Source organism: Dermacentor andersoni, chromosome 1, assembly GCF_023375885.2.
Source record: "Dermacentor andersoni chromosome 1, qqDerAnde1_hic_scaffold, whole genome shotgun sequence".
NCBI classification, from domain to species: Eukaryota; Metazoa; Arthropoda; class Arachnida; order Ixodida; family Ixodidae; genus Dermacentor; species Dermacentor andersoni.
Genome location: NC_092814.1, coordinates 42,423,885 through 42,447,180, shown reverse-complemented (window position 1 = coordinate 42,447,180; position 23,296 = coordinate 42,423,885). Strand labels below are relative to the sequence as shown.

At 43.0% G+C, this 23,296-nt stretch overlaps 2 protein-coding genes across 5 annotated transcripts in view; one reads left to right on the top strand and one right to left on the bottom strand.

The window, feature by feature from the left end:
- The window catches only part of LOC126545917 (armadillo repeat-containing protein 8-like), an 88,714-nt gene extending 74,638 nt beyond the window's left edge, over positions 1-14,076 (top strand). For all 4 annotated transcript variants that reach the window (XM_055061370.2, XM_050193960.3, XM_050193964.3 and 1 more), the window contains one exon: positions 13,977-14,076. In XM_055061370.2, the coding sequence (XP_054917345.1) occupies positions 13,977-13,981 (5 nt within the window). In that variant the 3' untranslated portion in view covers positions 13,982-14,076. The remainder of the gene's footprint in view (positions 1-13,976) is intronic.
- Positions 14,077-14,174: 98 nt separating this feature from the next.
- Cwc25 (CWC25 spliceosome associated protein homolog) lies at positions 14,175-23,229 on the bottom strand. The gene is made up of 9 exons (XM_050193975.3): positions 23,078-23,229; positions 22,794-22,966; positions 22,540-22,682; positions 22,388-22,481; positions 19,814-19,883; positions 16,297-16,932; positions 15,327-15,436; positions 14,577-14,735; positions 14,175-14,315 (listed from the first exon to the last, which is right to left on the bottom strand). The coding sequence occupies exons 1-9, from the start codon at positions 23,093-23,095 to the stop codon at positions 14,201-14,203; spliced, it is 1,518 nt and encodes a 505-aa protein (XP_050049932.2). The 5' UTR covers positions 23,096-23,229; the 3' UTR covers positions 14,175-14,200.
- Between the last annotated feature and the right edge of the window lie 67 nt (positions 23,230-23,296).

The following is a 23,296-nucleotide window of genomic DNA, read 5'->3' as shown; positions in this document are numbered from 1 at the left end:
AAGGCGTTTTGAGAAAAAAAATCACGAACATGGTAAACGGACCAAAATACCTCTAAGTCAGGATTTTTTGCTCTCGTCTGATTGGAGTGAGGATAATAAAACTCGGTGCACATGAACTTTAAGTTTTCATATTCTTTTGAAATAATTTTGGTTGCTTTTTCAAGCACCTTTATATTTAAAAATATCACTTAAGCATAAGTGGTTTACCAAAAATGTCAAAATTTGAAAATAGCTTTTTGAAAAAGGCCATTTAAAATTTTTTTGAATATCACTTTGGTTGAAGTCAAGGACATTGTCTACCACTGTGAGTAAAAAAAAGTTGCATTAATTGAGTATCGAACAAGTTACAGTGCGTCAAATGTGACCACACTCAGCCTAACGGCCGCGCCACTAATATTTTGCTGCAATTTGGACGTAGGTTGTTAAAAAAATAATTGTACCCGACATATTCATAAAGAAGCCCTCAAAAAATAAAAATAAGAAAAGAGAAAAAAAAATGTGCTGCCAGGTTGGATGGCACCTCAAGTTTTGTCTTCCAATCCGGCGCTTAGCTATCTGTAACAGGCGATCTGTGGCAACGGGCGTTTGGCAGGAGCGGACACTCCTGTTTCATCAGTGCTGCTTCGATTGTAAGCGGAGTCCGTCTGCACGTGACACCGAAGTTCGGAGAGTGAATGAGATAAGGAACGTAGAAAGTGAAGGCGAAACCTGTCAGTGCGTCAACAAGGTATACTACATTAGGCCTGCCGGTATTTTTTCTGAAGACGCCTCCAGTGCATGACGCATGTTTCTTCCTCCACTGTCTGAGCCGCAAGGTATGGCCTGAAACGTGTGGTTTGTGCTGACTGTCTGCAGAGACACAAGAAGAAAATTTTGTATCAGCGGAACTTTCGTAGTGTAAAGGAATTGGACATTGTTCAAATAAGGCAACACCTGCCTGAAACCAGTGTTCCTATTGTAGAAACATTTTCTCTGCGGGAATTCTGTCAATCGCTTCAAGGCACTGACCGTGGATTCTTCAACTTCCTCGGCTCCTGAGCACAGGTTTGCAAATAAGGATGCATCGACACTGGTTGTAACATCTGGAAATGACGTTTCATCTGAGTCTGAGGAGGCACCTATGTCACAGGAAGTGTTCGTTCCAAAACAAGCGGCCGTTGAAGAGCTCAAAAGGTATGTGCGGTGCCCAGAAGTTTTGCCACTAAAACCTTCACATTTGATTAAAAGAAAACATTGCAGCCCATATGCCAAGCGAAAGGAAGGAGAAATTGAGCATGTTCTCAAGAAATGACTTAGGTCCAGTTTATCAGCTGCATATGACACAGAAAGCCAGCCTGTGACATCGATAAAAAGCTGAAATACCTGTTCAGACTGGCTGAACAACTTAAAGCAAGTCTTCGAAACTTCGGAGTTGTTCAATGAGCGTTGTCATCTTTTAACTTTGCTGCCAAAGTCTCTTGACATCAAAGAGATACAGCATGTTATTCCAGCAGTGACATATTACACGATCTGTAAATCCAGAAAGTACAAAGAAATTCATGGTTTTGGGTCCAGTCCTGACCCTTACACAAGAAAAAGGGTAAACCAGAAAGATCTCGAAGCAGCATTGAACTATTACACTAAAGATGACTTTAATTGTAGCAACCAAGCTCAAATAAGAAGCATGTGGTTCACATTATACTGGATGGCAAGAAAGAATGTATTGCGAAACGTGTAATGACACGCCGTATAGGTGAAACTTGCTACACGTTTAAAGAAGCTCACCCCGACAGTGCAATCCGACGGACTAAATTCTACTCTTTGCGACCGAAATGGGTCACGACCATGCTGACACAGGAAGTGTGTGTCTGTGTTTGTTGTGCGAACATAAAATTGGCAGTTAGTGCACTGGAAAAGAGCTCCAGTCAAGAAGGAAAGTACCGAAGACTTTCGTGATCTTTGCCTATGCAGTCTGTTTTCCTTTAAGTGCGAACTTGGAGAGTGTCCAGCGTGTCCGACGGTCAAAGCTCTTGCATTGACTGACCTTAGAATTCCTGAAGATGAAGAAATATTATATGCTACTTGAAAGAAAGTTGACTTCATAAAGAAAGTTTACTCCGAGTGCATTCTCGGAGCACCTTCAGACATGCCTAATGAAATGGATAAGCCACAACTACATCAGGTGCATACAAGGCGAAGTAATCAGTAAACGAAAGAAGTCTATGCAGAACGCAAGTGTTCTGCATCTCAATTTTCAGAAAACTGGACAGTTATGCTAGCCGACGAAATTCAGTCTCACCACTGGAGTAAAAGCATTCACCTGTGTGGTCAAAGCCTAGAAAGGGGCGCACAGTTTTGCTGTCGTAAGCGATGACATGTGCCATTACTCGGCCCATGCATGCTACGCCGTGGCTAAGGTGCACTGATGGCTGGAAGAGCACATCGCAGTGTCCGCTCAGATTACTTATGTCAGTGACAGTGCTGCTGCTCAATTCAAGAACAAATTTCAAATTCATGAATTGGAAAACAACCAGTACACATCAGCCAAGTGGTTATTTTGCACTACTGGATATAGGAAAAATACCTGCGATGGAATTGGAGGCATCGTGAAGCACCAAGCGATGCTGCACAACCTTCGAAATCCCGCCTCATCTTCCATCAACGCTGCTTCCAATATTGTGCAAGTTCTGACTCCTGAGCTACCAAAGGTTACATTAATTTAGGCTCCAAAAGCTGACACTGAATCTTTCAGGCGATTGAAAACAAGAGAAGAGTACCGTTTTGGCATTCAGTCGTAGCATATGTGGGAGTGCAAGTGGACCCATAACTCCGAACTGCAGTTGTTCGCGGTAAGAGCAGTTGCCCTACACAGGACAGCATTGCTTGTTGGCAGTGTTATATTTGGACAATGAATATTATGTTGAATGAGTTCTTGCATAACTCAACAAATCAGAACGCACAAAATCCATGTTGCGGCCACTAGGCTGTGTGTGGTCAAATTTGATGCATTGTAACTTGTTTGGTGCTTAAATAGTGCAATGTTCTTTTATGCATAGTGGTAGACAACGTCCTTGACTTCAACCAGAGTGATTTTCAAAAATATTAAATGGTCTTTTTTCAGAAAACTATTTTCAAATTTCGATATTTTTGGCAAACCACTTATGTTTAAGTGCCATTCTTAAATATAAAGGCGCTTGACAAAGCAACGAAAATTATTTCAAAAGAATGTGAAAACTTTAAGGTTCACGTGCATCGAGTTTTATTATCCTCACTTTAATTAGTCTAGGGTAATAAAATCCTGAATTACAGGTATTTTGGTCCGTTTGCCATGTTTCTGAATTTTTTCTCAATATTTCTTCCGTACTCAACTGTAATAAAATTCTCATAAGGTAACATTTCACTTGTTCTTTGTGGGGAAAAAATATTGATTGAAAAGTGTACCATTGTTGCTCTATGCGCTCATAGTTAAGAAATCGCAAAACTGGTGGAAAAGTGTTTTTGACGGCCAAAATTTGAAATTTTTTTTTAAGGCGAACAGAATATTTTTCACAACACTAACTTCAGCATCATTGTTCTGGGCCCAAAGCCTGCGCTTAAAGTAAATTTCATCAAAATCGGGAATTGTGACGAAGACTACCTGTTTGTTCTCATCTGGATTCACCCAGCACCATAAATGGGATGGCGACACAGAGAAGAGAAACACACAGTATCAGTGCTTGTCCTGTGTGTTTCTCTTCTCTATGTTGCCGTTCCAATTGCGCTGCCGTTATAACGAACATCAACCAAGTCCCCCAGTTTTACTCCCTACTGCAATTCTTGAGAAGTGTAGTGTCATCAGTTAAAGGACGGCAGTTTGCTCAACTCAGTGCAGAGGAGGACGAGCTTTTTAAGTCAAGGATTGTTTGAGAATGCGGCAGTAAAACTTGGCAAAGTAGTAAAACTTAAAAATAAGCTGCCTAATGTGAATGAGTGCAATATTTTATTGCGATAGCAACTGTATGGGCACTTATATGTTTCCGTATAAAGTCCAAGGGCGATAAAGTTGTCACCGCATGCCGTATGCTGTGTGTGCAAGTGAAAGCGTGCAAAGGTGAGCTGGCAATCGCGGCTCAATCTCACACACGTAAGGGAGGAAAGCGGGGAAGAATCGCGCAAGGCTTTGTGGGTAGAGGGGGAACGGGGAGGGGGGGTGCATTCTACTCCGGGTGGCCGGGCCGCTGTATCTTTAAAGCCAGCCAGTGTGATGGGTACAGAGTCTCCATGCTGTGCTGTGTTTTTGTGGCATAGTTTGCATTGATGAGGTGGTCAAAATTTCCGGAGACCTCCACTACGGCGTGCCTCATAATCAGAAAGTGGTTTTGGCACGTAAAACCCCATATCTTTTTTTTTTTTTTTGCATTGATGTGATTTGCAACGTGAAGGTCAGTTTGCTCGCTGCTGCTGCCGCGTTTCCTCACTGCACTGTTTTGACAGCAAATTTCCGCGGTCATCAAGTGAAATGTCATGTTTTCTCGTGCGCATGTGACACCATGCTTGTTAATTTATTTAGTAAAACCCATTTTGACAAGTTTATACGGTGGATAAAACTACTATCCTTACTTCATATAGCTGTCCAGTAATTTGCTATTGCAATCGATGCTTCGCCTTTTGGGCGAAACTGCAACATTTGTTTTGGTGTGGCTACACATCATGCAAATTTAAATGTCATAATAATAATAATAATAATATCCTTTATTTCATGAAAATATTACACATTCAAAAAACCGGTCAGCCCAAGCCATGAAGGCTTGTCGGGCTGTACCTGGCAGTCAGCGACAAGTACTCAAAAAAATAAATAAAAAATAAGTCAGTGTGCATCATGGTTAGGTATACTTGATCCCACAAAGCTTTAACACCATACCACATGAAGGAAAACTAGAACAACTTCTTCACAGTTATTTATGGCCATAGAGAGTACATTTGTACCGAGAAACACAATGAAATGTTATTTGAGCAAAAGATATTAATTGGCATGGTAATTAAATCATGAGCAATTTGTTTTGTAAAATATCCACAACTCAAAACTTACTCCAGCATATAAAAAACTGCACTTGAGGCTTTGCATTAAGCAACAAGCTAAAAGAATCAGCTGGTTAATAATTCATAATGCCAATGACAACATACAAGATATTCAGCGGGGAAAGACACAAGCACTGACTTTCAACTAAGGTTTATTTTCAGTTTCACAGATATACACAAATTCGTGAACACATGACTGCCAACCGTAAGCACATGGGAAACAAAGAAACAGTTACGAAAATTGCACAAAAAGCAGAGAGACACATTACATACTGCTTTTCTCAGGTATGACAGTTCTTTTTGCAGAGAAAAAAGTGAAATTTGTGCCCGCCACCTAGTCTGACTATGACTGCTGTTTCTGTAATTATTCTGGTACAATCAGTGAGAAGGTTGGTTAGCCGCACCACCGGGTTATTTCAGTCACTGAGACATTACACGGAAGATCAGAAACACACAATCAAGTTAAAACAGGATATACTGCACAAGAAGCAGCGAAAAATAAAGTATCAGTAATCTCATACATGCTTTGCGTCTCAGTGATTGAAAAACTTAAGTCAGTGCGCATGCGTATGTGTCATGTTTTTTGTGCAACAAAAGCTGTCATGATTGTTTGGCAAGTCCAGTCACTAATGAAATGTGTGTGCACGAGAAGCACAAAAACGAACTTATTGACTATTCTGAGAAAGTTGTCCATGATAGCCTTGGGGTGAAATGCGAAAACACTCTCATACTTAGATTTAGGCGCATGTTAAAGAACCCAGGCGGTCCAAATTTTTGGGGTCTCCCACTACCTGCCTCATAATCAGATTGTGGTTTTGGCACGTAAAACCCCCAAAATTTTTTTACTTATGATATCCTTCTCTCCTGTTGACTGAGGTATATAAAGCAAGCTAGCCAGGTGGGGGGAACCTAGTCTGAAGGTAAAATAAAGGCAGACAAGGTTTTCATGCCTTGCATTGCACTCAGTGTAGTTGTGTTTCACAGTTTGATGTACGAGAGTTATAGCCAAACATCACAATAACTCTACCAGAATACTCATAGAAGCAGCAGCCAAAGATGGCAGTGTAAGCAAACCTTCAATTTCTCTCTCTGAAAAAGAACTGTCATACTTGGGCAGTGTGTGTGTGTGTGTTCCTTTGTAGATATTTAGTCTGTTTTGCTTTTGTGAGATTCGCATCACTGTTTCTTAGATGCCCACATGCTTGTAATTGGCAATCATGTGGTCACACATTTCTGTGTATTTGTGAAACTAAAAAAAAAAGAACACACACACACTTACACCTTTAGTAGGAAAGCAAGTGCTTGTCCCTGTAAAAGAAACAAGTTCTAACCATTAGAAACAAACACACTGTGGCATATGGCTGCTAATTTGTTGTTTTAGATCATTTTTGTTTTTGTTGTTCTTTTCGGGTTTTTTATTTGCAACCTGTCGCAAGGAGCCTCACGTGCATGCTCGCGTGAGCGAATGCTGTTGGCGCGCAGCAAGCATGGACGAAACGCCCAGCAAAGCATAGACATAACACGGGGAATGATAACTTTTCTTGTCCAAACTTCTCGTGTAGAGCGTTGACTGCTATGTATGGAACAGAATACCGACCTTATGAAAGTGTGTCTAGCACAGATGCCATGCAAGCATAAAAACTTTAATTATGGCCTGATTTACAAATAATTTAAGCAAGAAAGCTTGCTCTTGAAGTTGCCATTACTACATGGGCAATGACAAGATTTGGATACAAGTTTTTTTTTTTTTACCCTTCGGTTTGAGGTGAAATTTCGATATTTGAACACTAGTAGTACAACTTATTGGTGCAAGGAAAGTATGAAATATTGATGGGCACAGAATTCGGTTCAAAGGGAAAAATTGAAGGAAACTTGTATTTTGGTTAGCAATACCAGGAGAGCAAAGGAAAACAAATTGGTGCAAGACAAGACACAACGTCTGCGCTGTCAGGTCTCTACAGAGCGTCTCTTTTTATTTCACACACACACATGCAGGGTCCCTTCCCTCTTGCCGTGGAAACTCCATCCCACCTTCAAGATGTAAACACAACAGGAGCTATGCTGTCTGCGCTGCTCTTCGTCAGTCACGGAGGCCAAAGGTTTCCTCCATCAAAGTGGTGCAGTCACCGCTCTCCATTCCAGCCCACGAGGGTCCGTTTCGCTTTCTCTAGGAAAGGCGTCTGGAGTGCGCAGGTGTGGTTGAAACATATAGAAGAATACAACAGATGGTTCCAAACACCGTTTCCGAAACCTTCCTCGCTTATGGACACACTGCGCTGTCTGACGTATAGTAGGAGAAGTAAAGTTTCGTTTCTTATAGAGTTCGTTTTTATCCTGCTTAATGGCAATTTTTGTACCGGCTCCAAAGACGTGCAGTTGTTGGGAGTTGAAAGTGAAAACGGCTGCCCCCAGACGGGGCAGGCATGTTCTGAAACGTTGCAGATCTCGCAATTCTGCTGCGTCTGCGGCCAATCTTATTGACAGCTCAAGCAACAGCGAGTCGTAGGATGCTGCCTTTTCGTCTGACCTTGATTCCGAGAGCAACAACGATGGAAATCAACCCGGAAATTGAGCATGCACCACTGTTTCGTGCTTCTCCACCAACTGAACCCATTCAGCACTAGCCAGCTAACATAGAGACATGCTGAAACTGCAAGAAATGTTATAACAGCAAAACACAGCATAAAACAAGACTTTACAGCAAGACTTGCAACGCTCCCCTATTTTTCACATTGAGGAACTGTTTTGCTGCATGGTGCAGCCAAGTGTAGGGATTCCAGTTTTTTATTTGCAGATATGGGCTCTCAGGTAGCAAAAAGTTTGTTTGCATACTTCAAAAATTACTAGCATTTTAATTTTATATACAAGCATAGCTTTAGAAGTTTTGTTAAGTTTTATTTCCAGGGTGTCGACCAACCGGAAAAACCGGGAATTATCAGGGAATTTGAATAGTCTGGAAATACTCAGGGAAAACTCGGGGAATTTGTGCTTCTGTCAGGGAAAATTAGCTGTAGTTTTAATGAGAGGGAACGAAAGTCGCGTTAATGCCGACTCCAGTAACAGAGGAATCGCAACGAGATGTCATTGACGCCATGTCGTCGGCTCGAGGTATTGCCAGAGTAGTTAATGACCGATTTTCCAGACGCCCGATTTTTCGAACATGTCTGATATTCGCACGGTTTCGCGGGACCGCCACGTACTCCATAGAGTCAGTGTAAATTGCCCTGACTGCAGGTCTGAAGTAGCATAAACCAAAGTCACCACCGCCGCCATTTTGATTATCTTGCTGCCTTGAGCCGGCACTCTCGCACGCAGATCCGCCGGCAGCCGTAGCCACCACCGCGGCAACGTTAGGCCTGGGTGCTTCTACATTCGCTATTAAGTTCTTGCCGTGCGGTGCCGTGTTTTTCATTGAAAGAATTCGCCGCTGTCAGCAATGGCACCGACTCCGCCTTTGTAATCCTTGCGATCGGCTTCGAAGCTCGCAAAGCACAGCGCGTTGCGTAGTGCCAGTCTCCGAAAGTTAGCTTTGCCTCAATACAGAATGTTACGCGGTGAAGCATAACAAGCATGGGAAGGGACAATTGTCACGAGACACAGTACGTATTCCTTAAAGGGACCCTGAAACGATTTTGACGATTTTCTACAAACGTACTGAGTCGTTAGAGTAGGTCCTTCTGATCATTAATTGACACATCTAAGTGCTCCGTGTAAAGCGTGTAATTTATTATAAGGTTTTAAAATGCACATCGCTGCCGATCGCAGCACACTGCTCGGCAGAATTTTAAGCCGCTCCTACCCAATGACTGAAATCACCCATATGACGTCAGTGGGGCGAGCTATCCGATTGGCTGACCAGGGCGCGTGATCAATAATTTTTCCAACTTTATGGTAAACAAATGATGTACGTAATAGCTGGAATGTTAGTTCATTTGTTTTTATACAAAGAAAGTAACACAAAGAGAATGCACAAGAACAATTTTTCAGTACACTGAAGCACTTCCGGCACACAGCAGGTGTCGTCTGCTTGTGTTACAACGTACTCCATTTTGACGAGAGCTCCGCGGTCAGAGTCGGTCTCAGTCTTTTCGCGAGCACTACGATTCGCCTTTGTTGCTTTGTGGACTGCAAACATAGCGACTGGTAATATGTCAAGCTGCGACATCGTGTCCCTCTGCAAGGCAGCATACGAGCGAACTGGCTGCTGCGCATTGGACTGCCGCTATCCGATCGGCGCCAGGATTTGCGCGTTTATGTCCGTCACTTTACACCGGAAGATTACTAACGCAAGAGCGTTTCGCGAGTCCACTATTAGGCCAAACGCAAGCGCAAGGGGACAGGGTGTGGCCGCTTGACTGTGCCCTAACGGGATGAGCAGAAGCGCAAATGTGAATGGTCTGCACGGTGCAGCCACCTGGTGGCACAGAGCTCAACCATACACAGCAGCAGTAACGAAGTTTATTCTTCTTTGCTGCTGGTGTGTATTTTTCGCAGGAGTGTAATCATCAACACATTGTTTTTATAAATGTTTAAAATGTTTTACACTTGGTTAGAGCAATATTAGCGCTTTGTGTGGCTGGTTAAGCGCTGTGCCAACAAGTGGTTGGACCGTGCAAACCGGTCAGGCCGCTCACGTACGTCTACGCTAAAGTTCCTTTATCAGCTTGAGTTTATACCTCCAGCCATTTGCCGAAATGACCAGCTTGCCTGTGGTTAACGGAATACCAGACACGTTCGGCGCTACGACAGAATGCTCGCAAGGCACGCTGCTTCGATAGCTCTCGCTTGAGGTCGACGACCAAGCGGCTAGCGGAGAGGTTTCGCGCGGGCGGCGTCGGGCTCCAGAACAACCGGAAGTGGACGATGTGACGTCGCATCGTGACGCAGAACCAGTGAAGGTGGAGCTTAGCCCCGATCGCTCGGCGAACGAGTTGAGAAGGAAAAGCATGGCTAGGGAGGAGGGTAACTTCTAATCGCTTGTAGCTCCATTAATACGTAACGCTTCACTTAAATTGTGGTGCGAATGTTGTGCTTAAGCTGTACCCTACGCGTGTACAAAATTTGCCCGAACCGTTTCAGGGGCCCTTTAAAGGGACACTAACGGAAAATACTAAGTCAACGTGGATTGTTTAAATACCATTTCAGAAACCTCGCAACGCTTGTTTCGTGCCAAGAAAAGACTTCGTTTACGAGAAAATTGCATCTTAAGGGTCCGAATGCTTTTTTCGAAATTCAAATCTCCCGCCACCCAATTGGGGGACTAGTGACGTTGTATGCGCCATCACCACCCTTTGCTGCCATCGGCGAGTAAAACGGCGCCCGACAGACGGTGGTACCGAGCCAAGACAGGGAATGGGAAAGGATGAGGAGTGAGTAGAAAGTTGATATCAACAAGGGAGTAAGGCAGGGGTGCCCTTCATCCCCACTCCTGTTTATGATGTACATGGCGAGGATGGAGAGGGCGCTAGAAGGAAGATATCGGGTTTAATATCTCATACAAACAGGCGGGTACAGTAGTATAGCAGCAGTTTCCAGGTTTATTTTATGCGGACGACATTGCGTTGCCAGCTAACAAGCAAAGTGATTTGCAACGTCTGGCTAATATCTGTGGACAGGAAGGCAAGAATGTAGGTATGAAATTTAGCGTTAGAAAATCAGGTGTTATGCTATTAAATGAAACCAGTGAACAGACAGTGGCAATACAGGCCCAGGAAATACCTTGGGTAAAAGAATATAAATACCTCGGTATATGGATAAACAAAGGAAATAGATATATGGAAACACAGGAAAAAACAGTAACAGTAAAGGGGAAAAGAAATGCAGCCATAACGAAGCACAGAGTGCTATGGGTATACAATAGGTGTACGACAGGCTTCAGGGTTAAGTATAAACCCCATGCAAGCGATCTTGCACGCGACAGCGACAAGCGACGCGATGGAGATGGCTGTCGCGTTCGCTCGTCGCCTACAAGTTGCACCCCATGCGAGCGATGACTTCGAGCGACGTCTCCCCAGTGTTGCCGGTATGAGGGCAGCAATATAGGCGCCGAAACTAGCGTGACGCGTGCTTTATTAACTTAAGTTGATGTATTTTACTGTAAAAAGCAGCATAACTATTCCTGAAAGTCTTGCAGTAGGTTCTTATCCTTGCACGTATAAAAATTCAATCGTTTGCTCGTTCCGTGCGACAATCGGAAGTACTGGAGTTATGTACATCCAGTTCCGGCTTTGCGCTATTGGCTAGTCGCTCATAGCACTTCCGGGCGACGAGCGACGAATTCTAGATTTGCAAAACCGAGCGATCGCGCGACAAGACCGAGCGATCTGTTCAAGCGACGGCCCGATCCGTCGCGCGAACCCGTCGCTCGTCGCTGTCGCGCACAAAATCGCGCTAATGGGGTTTAGCCTTTAAGGTGTAATGGTTTTAGGACTTACTTTTGTAAATGCAGTTGTTTGCTTGAAATGAGGGCTACAATCGGTACTCAGTGGCAGCCAAAGTGGGACGCCTCGCATTTGGCGCCCTCGGGAAGACTACAAATGAAGTTGTACAGGATGATATGGGCTGGACAAGTTTTGAAGTGAGGGAAGCTCACAGTAAAATTGATTACGAAGAATTACTGAGGAATTTGAAAGAAAGTAAATGGGCTGAGAGAGTGTTGAGGTATCTGTACAGGAAAAACATTGATTCACAGTAGAGGAAAAGAACTAGGAAGCTTACCAGCAAGTGTGCGGCCTGTAGGGTGGGCAACACAGCAACAAAGAACTTCAAGCGGAAAGTCAGAGAGGCTGAAATAATCACATGGGTGGCAGCAATGGAAAAGAAACCTGCCATGAGTAACTACTTAAGAGGGAAAAAACAAAATCAGGAAAGAAACAATTTATGATAACTCAAAGGGAAGCTCATTACTTTTCGAAGCGAGATCAGGACGCCTTTGAACACGCACCTATAAAGCAAGATATAGGAATGAAGAAGAAGCATGTGCTTGCTGTGGTAAAGTTAGGGAAACGATGTGTGAAGATATCTGCCCAGTGGTCGATTTAGGCACTACTGGCTTCCTTTAAGCCCTTGGGTTCAGCGAGAGCAGGGGGAACGTAAACATGTCCGCAATAGAGATTAGTAAGAGGCGATTGGAAGATTGGAGATTGGTGGAGGACAAGTACGGAATTAACAAAAAAACGGCGACGTACAAAGACAAAGTTCGCAATAGGGGGTCAGAAAATTTGGTTATGGGAATTCATTGCGTTTTTTTTTTTCTTCTTTAACTGAGGTAGGACATTAAGCAGTATAATAACAAGAGCTTGGTGGTACAACCCACTGCCCTGTTTCAAAGGGGCGCTCACAACATCCATCTAAGTAGAGCGGTGGATTCGCCGCGTCAGCTGCATTTTGGTCAAGTGGCGTAGACCGTTCGGGCATCCCGCAACATCACATGGAAATGCAATTCTTTGCTACTTGCAATTTGTGCGAGTTTCGCAAGCTGGCAAAACCAGCGCAGCACTACGCGATAATGAAACTAGTCAAATGTGAAAGCGTTCGTGGCGCGGAGTTGAGCGAAAATGAAACCTTTTGACCGCTCGCGTCGTTGTCAAGGGTAATTTCAATGTGTTCTCTTTTCTAAAAAATGAAATAGAACTGGACAAATAGCATTTTATTTCGTCCTATAATACAAGGATGTTTTCTGCAACGAATGGTTGAGTTCTAGTGACAGAATTTAACTGAGGAGTGCTTTCGTCAGCAGGCAAGTACTTGAACGTCCTGGGAGAGTCTCTAACCACGTTCAGCATTTACTTCAATTTCTAGATTATTAGGGCTTTGTTCGTAATAATTTTGATGCCTTAGAGATTCTCGAGCACTAATCTATCACTTTAGCTTGACTTAATATTTGCCTTTAGTTTCCCTTTAATTATACACGGGTTCACTCCTGCCACAGTACAGGCACCGATATGCCTAATAAGTGTACTGGCAGGCCTTAAGAATTTTTTGGACGTGCCTGTGGCAATTTGATCCCTTAAGGGCAGTTAAAGAAATGCATGCTTTTTTTTTTGGACTGCCAGATTTTTCGGACGTTTTCGCGGCCTCTAGGGAGTCCGAAAAATTGGACGTTAACTGTACAACTGATCAAGAGGATGCTTCCTATGGGACGTGTGGTGATTGTGTGGCGGAAGGAGGATGAAAAGAGAAAGGACCGACGCACTGAGGAATGAACCGGAAAAGAAGCCTGCTGCCGCCTCTTTAGAGGAGCTTGAGCTCAAGAAACAGTGTTGGCTTACGCTGACTCTTTAAAGTTAACTAACTCTTTAAAGCAGTGTATAATTAAAGCCAACACTGAGATGTTGTGTTTGGGCTGAGGGTATGTCAGGACAGTTGAGGTTGACTTCCCAGCTGCTGAGAGAGAATCTTAGTTGTGCTCATTCAGGGAATGTTGCAATGGCACTCAGGGAAAACCTGGAAAACTCCGGGAATTCAGAAATGTCAACTTGGTAGACTCCCCGAGTTCAAAATTTTGTGTGCCAATTTCTTTTTATTACATAAATCTCGTATGCCTGAAAGGAAGATTCATTCTGCTTTGTTTTAATGTAGTGCATCAAATTTTGAGTGAAGTGGTTAATTCAGAAAAAGTAAGAATTTAGTGTAACCTACAAAGAAAAAAAAAAAAAAAACACCGGCCATCGTCCTCTTAGTAGGAGAAAATTTGAAGTGAAGTTAATATATGGTTGTCTTTATACGCTTAATACAGGGAAAGGAACAGCAACTGTAAAGAGACACCTTGCTGTAGATGTAGAGCCCACAGCCTTTGTACATACCTGTGTGGTGCTCTGCAGATTTGCCTAGTGATGTGGCACGTTCGGCTGATTTCATCTCTGCTTTTGCTATGGTGTTCCAAAATTCACGCTTTGTTGGTTCAGAAGTTTAATTGCTGCATTCTTTGTTTCTTCCAGGGTGAAAACTGCACTGCAGCAGTTTTCATGATCTTCGGACAACACTGTTGTGATGGAGGTGAAATGCAGCAGACAGTGGCGACCTATGTTAAAGGCAGGCTTGAAGTCTGTGCTGTACATTGTATTTGTTTTGAATATGTTTAAATGTGTGGCTTGTTTGGAAAGGAGGAATGTTTACATGAACGTGATGAAATGGCCTTATATAGTTGTTAGTGCAGGGCGATTTATTTTCTAGCAAAATGGACGTCCATGGCATTGCTGGATCGCTGCACAGTGTACATTTTTTGCTTGATGCGGTTCTCCACGCTCCCAGAGTCTGCAGCCTTTGCCAGCATGGGCCTAAAAACGGCAACAACAAAGTGAACTGAAATTGAAGCGTGTGAATACACAGTGCAGCACTTAGGATGATAGACTACTAGATGGTCCCCAATTTCAAGGACAAGTTAGCATTAAATTGTGTACATAAAAACAACATTGATGTCTTGTGTTCTTTTTCTTCAATGGACCAACAGTGCGGTGCATTTGAGCAAAATGATAAAATGTTCGAAAGCCCTACACAGCATAACGCAAGCCTAATGTGATGCTGTGCATTATCCTTACCGGATGAATCCTTCCCCTATGTTTTTGTGGTGGTTATTTTCTTCAGCAGCTTCACTCTTGCGATAATGATTGACGATAGTCTTGCGCTGTTCGTCATGCCACTGGGCATTCTCCATCATCTCTCTGCGAGCTGCAGCTTTCTCTTCTTCACTCAATGGTCTGTTTCAATGATCAGAAGAAAGAAAGAAAAAAAAAGGTAAGCGTGTGACCTTGCCGTTTCCAACACTTTTACTTCTCAAGTGCTTCATTTAACATTCCAACCAATCCAGGAATTGTGTTTTTTGACAGATATTCATTAGGATTGCCTTCTGTACACCAATTAGGCCATTGTACTTGTTTTAATAATATCAATGAACACCATGAACGGCACGGCAGAAATATTTGCCTCAACCCAGCTTGTTTTGATGCTTGCATTTATGCAATCTTCATGAGAACAATATGGCGTAACATATGCAGGGGTCACCAGGGGCAGTATTCTTAAGCGACATTTCACAGGCATCAGCCTTATACTTTGTCAAGTCCGGATCTTGCAAAAGCGATCGCTCGAGAATATCTTCGTCGTCATCGTGCATCAGTTTAACATGGCACATAGCATGTGCACGCTTGTTGCTTTTGGAATTCCATATAAACTGGGTTAGCAAGAGAAGATGGTGAAGTTTGTGGAAAGTAGCAGTATGCCTGCAGGAGTGACCCATATCAAATGCAGATGTTTTGAGATATCTTTAGGTGCAGAAAGTAAAGTAAACAAACCTGCGCCTCTGTGTAGCCTGGGGTGCTGTTTTGTTCGGCTTATGCTCCTTTGGTTGTACTTTCATAGGTGGTGGTTGCTGCTCTCTTTTGCGACTCTGGTTGCCTCGAACCTAGAGCCGAAGAATAAAGCAAAAGTATTTTTGAGGACATTTGCCATGACAATGGTGCAAAAAATGATTATGATAAAGAACTGCCATGTTCCGTTTAGCAAAGCATATATGCCTCGCTGTACAAGTGAGATAAGCAATCTTTGGACTTCTCGCAGAATCAGGGGACTACTGTCTATTTAAGTTTTTCCACCAACTTGGGTCACTGGCCCACTGGACCCATGGTCTGATGGGTAACACATTGGGCTGTTGTGCTAAGGAAACAGGGTTTGAAACCAACCGTCGGAACTTTAACCACTGGGTATGTGCTGCTCTTCAATGAATTTCTTCGATGGCAACTTGGTTCTTTGGGTGTCCTATAAAGTTTCTTTGGTGCTGTGCATAATCAAACCCGCATCACGTATATTGAGACAATCTAGTCCGGATATATAATCGGACACGCACCATGTGTAGACTTTGTGGCACATGGGTTACATAACCTAATTATCAAGCAGGCTAGGCGACTAGGAGCCCAGCGGCATAAATGCCTCATACGTGACGTTTCGGCGGTGGCAATACGATGTGTTACTACATTACTTCATTGCTAATCACATAACATTGACAGCCCTCGCGAAATGGGTTCTGGCAGAATTTTTAATTCCATTCTGCCTACCATTTGCTAGAATGATTCAGCAACTGTTGCTCTAATTCTGAGGAATAGGATTCCCAACTTCCTATATTAAGCTTTGTTGCATAGATCCTGGGCTGCTTTTTCTTCTTCCCGGCCACCGAAGAAATAGAGCTACACACTATCTGTTATGGGTAACGAACCATTGTTCTATGCTGCATTACCACGGAATCATTAGTAAAGTGGGTTCACTCACAATGAGACCAAACTTTGGCCTTTTATCTTGCTGGTGGTTGCCACTCTCTGAGACTGGACTGGTGGGGCGCTGACTGCTTTCACAGTTCTTGTGGTCTTTTTCACTGCTGTTGGAACTACTCGAATCATGTCTCTTCCTTTTACTGTGTGATCGAGAGCTGCTCTTGACAGGTCGTTTAAGCTGTGTCACAACCTCGTGACGGTCTTGGGAGTCTGAAGATGTAGAGTCATGCCGCCTCCTGGATTTTTTTTCCACGGATACATTAGGTTGGTGGCGTAGGCTTTCTCCTCGGCTGCTGTTACTCTTCTCATGTTGGCTTCGTGGGTGGGTGTCCCTCCGAGTGTAGCTCTTTTCTGTATGTGAACGAGGATGAGGTGATAAATTTCTCCTCAGCCTTGATGCTCCATCTGAGTGGTGCCTGGAAACACTATGCTCTTTGTCACCTCTATGACCAAAAGTGTTAAATGTGGGGTCTCTTTTATCGTCCATTTTGGAGTGTCTGGGACGCTGGGCATGCTCATCAGTGGTGCTGTCACTACTGCTGGACACACTGGGTGACCTCCTCTTGTGCTTCTTGTGCTCTTTCTTTTTCTTCTTCTTGTGGGCTTTTTTTGAACTCTTTATGGACTGTTCAATCTGCAAGGATAAGACAATTAAGTGGAGCCTGCAACACTTATTTGCAAACATTAAACCCTTCATCAGTAGGTAACATTGGTGTGGACTGTGGCAGTGCTCAGTAAATTCGGTTTAATTGGTGCAGCAGCCATAGTGACTTTAATGTGCTATGGGCTGGCTTATTAGTGTTATAATCTGGATAAGTGTTAAAGTTGGCTGAAACTTCTAGGCTATGCTGTAATGTTACATTTCATTAATGTTGGTGTATATGTCTACTGCTTAATAGAACGAGGCAGTCATATAGTAAGAAAGCTGAGTGAAGGGGTATTTAGAATGTGAAAGAGGCATCAAAGAATTTTCATCCATGAATTCAATGCTAAGAGCAGGATATAATATGGGATTGTTTGTGGCTCTTGACACAAGTGTATACACGGGCTGTTCACATGATAACAGTTTTAGGTAAAAGTGCTTTCTTTTAGAAACCCTGAAAATGTTTCAACGGTTGTGCATGAATGCAGTGATGATGCAGTAAAGGTCCAGTCTTTGTCAAAAGTATACAAGCTACATTGCCAGCAATCACCAGATTGACTACAGGCTGTTTAGGGCAATTCCTATGCTATGTCATAAATTCCAATGCCCTGGGGAATGAAATGGTCACTCTCACCACCCCCAGGTCTAGTGGCAGGAGCGCCACGGGAACCACACCACACAGCCGATGACATGCAAGGTGAAGGCACGGAATAACCTATATACCTTTGACAAAGACCGTACATGGGTTGTTCGAAGCAATGGCACACTTCTGGCTGATAAAGGGGACTATCTGCTGCTGTGCGTGTTTGTGCACATACAGGCAAGCAACAATAAGGAAGAGCATGCGAAATATCGTAATGTGCTGCTCTCGTGCAATGAAGGGTGCTGTTCCACTCGTAGCTGCGTAGGCAGCACAACTAATACGCGTAAACTTTAGTCAGACTGTAATACACATAGAATGAAGTGCAGATGCCTATAAAAAATAATGATTTTAAGCAATAGATATGATGCACTTATTAACACCCAACTTGCATGCAGTAATCTGCGGACATGTGGTGGGAATCTAGCCCTAGTACCAAAGTTTCACTGTGAAGCATCGTGACAAACCATTTTTTGATACTTTTTTGAGCCGATTTAAAATTCTAATTCCTATTTAAACTGCGAACTGCACATGCAATTCTATCACTATATATCATGGTCTCTTCATTTTCGCTAAAATCACTGCACTGGGTACATGTACTGGGTGGTTGTGGGTCCCTTTATATCGGTTGAAGTTAATAGCATGTCCACAGTTGGAATAGCAGTTATAATTTTAAATGGGCACAGAAAGTCCAGAAATACTGCATGCCATGATGCTTTACTGTGAAACTTTAGTACTCATATTGGAACCTGACCATGTGGTCACAGATTGATGTGCATCAGTGCTTTTTCCCTATGTGTATTGTGATGTAAAAAAAATGTCACAGTTAAAGGTGACATTGCCTTCACGGAAACAGTACAACTGAGCCCATAATTACTTTTGTGCACATAAAAGTTTGCAAGCAAGTTCCACATGTTCTATGATTCCCAGCAAGATAAAAAAAAAATGGAACATGCAATAAAGTTGTGCCAGTACTACCAGGAGAGAACTATAGGCATTTCCTGCCGTTTGCTAACCGTGGATGTAAAAGCATGTGTAAAAGGGTCACTTTGTTTTTGATGTATGGCTCAAAATCTTGGCTGGACTCTCAATAATTACCATTAGGAAATTTTTCTTGTTCCATTTTAAGAGCTTAAACATTTTTTAAGTGCGATGCATTATTTAGCTTCCTCCCTGCGTTCTCCCCTGTCAGTTATTGTCTGGGTAGCCTTTGCATCCTTCAGTGCCGCACCGTGTGTGTGCAGGTGTTTATGTTCTCTCTGCACTTGTGCATCATACTCCAGACGGCACTAAGCATTCTGCTACTGATACACTATGTGCCCATAGGAAATGCATCACTCCATTTCTGATGGCCCCTGGGCAAGTCCAAGCAGCCGAAGTTGGATTACAAAACATTGTCGTACTGCTGCTAAGAGCAAATGGGAAAGAACAGGGGCACGCTCTCACTTGCAAGAATCACTGAGGAGTGAGAACATTGTTTAAAATGAATGTCTGGTGCTATGCTGTGGCACTTCAAGTTGCGACGTGCTGCAGAAACACAGACATCAACACAAGCAACACACAACAGTAAAAACACTCAAACATTTCACCACGTGTTGTGCAACTAAATAGACTTCCATATTGCATGAGATCAGTCATATTTAAAATCATTCTTTTGATGCACTCATTGCAACCATTCCCTTCTCTAATGCATTAGTGATGAAGCACAATAAACATGCCATTAACTAACAATTCTAAGTACTTGTTAGAACATTTTGTAACAGTTAACAGTATTCAATTTGACTAAACTAAAATTTTGAAACCCACGCACCTCAACATAATTGTACATGCTTAATTTTGCACTCTTTTACAAAGTTTTGGTGAATTGGAACAATAATCTTTTCAAACATTATCTCTTTGACTTTACACCCGCCGTGGTTGCTCAGTGGCTATGGTGTTGGGCTGCTGAGCACGAGGTCGCGGGATCGAATCCCGGCCACGGCGGCCGCATTTCGATGGGGGCGAAATGCGAAAACACCCGTGTGCTTAGATTTAGGTGCACGTTAAAGAACCCCAGGTGGTCAAAATTTCCGGAGTCCTCCACTACGGCGTGCCTCATAATCAGAAAGTGGTTTTGGCACGTAAAACCCCAAATATTATTATTATTATCTTTGACTTTACCTTTAATATACAACAGTAACAACAGAATTTTGTGTTCGCATATTTTTGTTAAGGGTTAGACTGAAAACCTACCATTTCTTTGAGATGCTTCATCTTGACAGGATTGCTCAGCAAGGTTTTCTTAGTCTTCATTTCCTGTTTTCTGAAAGAAAATGATCTTCTACAATGCCTTTCCAAACTACCTGCTAGTCTGTCTGTATAACATATCGTTCTCGCAATCTGGCAGTGGTATGCAAGCCCAGTGTAATAAGTTGCACACACTCATGTAATTGTAAACATCACTGCATATAGAGAACCTGTGGGCTTGTGACCTGTGGTCATGTGGTATTACTGCAAGGCCAGCTCAGTACCACCTGTCTAGCCATGAACGGAAACACTAGGCCACAAAGATTGATCAAAGTTCTGTGGGTGTTTGTGGCTAACAAAGCACACCATAAAATAGAAAGAATAAAAATTTTCAGCTCAGCATTACTGCTATACTACCATTATCAGCCTTGCAAAGTGTAATCTGTGCATGTATGGTGCAGTCTAACTAGCACTCATGTAGTTGCCATCTGTTTTTGGTAGTACTAGCACCATATGGAAACATTCTAATGAAACTTCTTTTGCAGCTGCAAAAACACTGCCTCCCAAGTAATGCCTCAAAGAACTTGAATAGACACATGAAAGCATTCCAGCGAATAAATGTAATTTCTGGATAATTGTACTTATGTAAAGAAAAGAAATAAATACATAATGAATGCTTTTTAATTATGCTACAATAACACATATTCTAATCCAAAATTAATTTCCGAGTAAATGGAGACGCTACAGATGGCACACACTAGCTCGGGTGGATACAAATTTGCCCTCTGTGAGGCTCCAGTATTATTAAATCATGCCTACAGCTCATTTTTCAGGCATGCGCAGTTTATCAACCAAAGAAGAGGCTGCAAAGGCCATGGAAAGTCATTTGTAAGACTTCTCAGCCATCTTACAAATACCAGCTGGCTCCATTACAATACACAAGGCACAGTGAATGCGCATTAAAAGAATTGCATGCATTGAATAGTGTAAAAAGATGGATATGAAGGACAGAACAGGTATTACCTATCCCATTCTTCATGCCCTTGCCTGCACACTGCACCAACTTGCCAAACAACATGTTTAACTAAATTTACATTTCTGTTTAGGCTGGGCTTCAAATTCATAAACGCAATGAATATTTCATCCGAGTCGTATGGCTAGCATTTCAAAGCTAAACCTGAGCTATAATATGACACAACAAAAATGTGGAGGGCACTCTTGGTTGTTTTGGTCGAGTAGGGCTCATATGCATTGAAATCTCAGCAGCAAGTGTTATTACATTCCACCACATTGAAATACAGCTACTATGACCGTGAAGCAAACTTGCAGTCAAGTGCTCAGCAGCACGTTGGCACAGAATTTGAGCTAATGCAGGGGAAATGTTAACAGTGGATAGCAGCTACGGTGGAAGAAAAGACAAAAAAACCACATTGGCTGGAACACAGAAGTGCACTAAAAGCTGCTCGTACCAGACTTGTGTGCCACAAACTGGAGCCAATGACAGCAGTGAGCAACCTAGTTTTCACACACTTTTTGCATACCATATTGCCCTGTGTACTGCTTGCCAATTTTCTGTATAAACACAATTTTAAAACATTCAAAGCGTAGTCTTGCATTGCCCACATGGGGCACGCATTATAAAACCAAACTTGCTGAACGAAAATGTAATGAGATGGCAGCAACTTATTTTACACCTCTAAAGACACCAGCTTACCATATTTACTCAAATACAGGTTGACATCTTTTTTCCGAAAATGTTGCCCAGAATGAATGGCTATCGACCTCTAATCGTGAACAAAGCTAAAAAGTACTCAATTAAAAGCGTTTAGCTGTTGTGCCCTCCATAAAGTCAGTCTAGAGATCATCCTGACTGACTTCGAAAAATGCTGCATATCCAACACACTCGACTGCAGAGGATGACGACGTCTGGGGTGCCGAGGATGTCTGAGGAGCATCCGACAAGGATGACTTCCGTGGCAGGTTCTGACGAGGATGCAGCTTGTGGGATTGACTAGTGAGACTTGTGGCTAATTCGCCAAATCGCACTGGTGCGCAGTGGGGCCCCCCAATGAGCTGTTTCATCCAATCATCGTCGCCCCAGGGCGCACTGGTGCATGCCGGTGCGATTTGCTGAATTTGCCATAAGTAGTTGAGCTTACGGTAAATAAAGGTGTGTCATTATAAAAGTTTGTTGTTTTTCTGAAAAGATGTGAGCCAACCTTTATTAGAATTAAATTTTTTTAGATTTCCTGGCGAGTTCACTGCATAGGGGTCAACCTAATATGTGTATTCAACCTGTTTTCGAGTAAATACGGTACTCTTCATGTTTTGTACCATCTGTGGTGACATTTTCTTTCATTTAATGCTATGACACATTAGCCACAGTATGGCACAGGAATGTTTACTGATTATTTATGACTGAAAGCCAAGCTAGTTCTGGCAGAACTTTTAGACTGTAATACATGGAACGTTAATGCATGAGCGATCAAGAACCAAAACTAAATTCTGCCAGGAAAAAACAAAGAAATATACAAGAACTCTCATTTGGACCAAATAAATTATATGTTGAAATTAGCGCACTTGATGGCAAATAATGGGTCCTCTCGTATCTTGTTTTCTAGGTCCACAGCAGCATTAGTAGGCGCCATGGTGAAAATAGCACCGGGCTCTTCATCTGCAAAGAACGGGCAGTTTAAGAAACAAACCAAGAGCGTGTAAAGCGATTTGTTTACCTTCGTTCTTGTCCGCCACACCGTCCTCCTCTTTTTTCAGGATTTCAAAGTTCTTGTCAACCTTGCGACCAAGCAGGTATTGTTCCCTGTCTACCAGGCCAGCAACTCCCTGGTACATCCAGTCGAGCCGCTCCTGCTTCTTTCTGTGGTGAAATGAGAGAGAGAAAAAAAAAAAAAAAGAGGACTGACGTGGGAACGCAACTTCAAGAGTTCCAAAAAGATGCTACTAATATGACGGGCAGTGTAATACGTACTTTACAACACCTTTATTCTCGGCATACTGGCGCATTTCCTGCTTGTTGCGTTCTTCTTGAAGTTCTTTTTGCAATTGCTCGATCTTCGCCTTCTCTTGATCGCGCATCTGTTCCGCCTTCCATACTCTTTCGATATTGCGTAGCGTCGATGGATGCCATGACTTCTTCAAGTTCTGAAGCAAGAAACATCAGTAAAAATTTCAAGCGAATTGAGGGTCAAGTCTTGGGAGAGAAACGGGGTTTGAAACAGAGCTGCCGAGGGAGCGCAATAATATGTAGCTTACCAGATCGCCGCCGCCCATGGTGTGTGCTTAAGTAGGATGATGGTGTACCTGGTAGAAATCACGAACGTTGTTTTTCGCTCCTTTCTTTGGCCATTTCTTAATTGCAACCTTTATTTTCGCGTTGAGGAGACTGCCTGACGCCGCGAACGCAAATACTCAATGATGCCGCTGTCAATGGTGCTCTCGCTGTCGTCGCTGGCAGCGACAGGAGCGACGCGC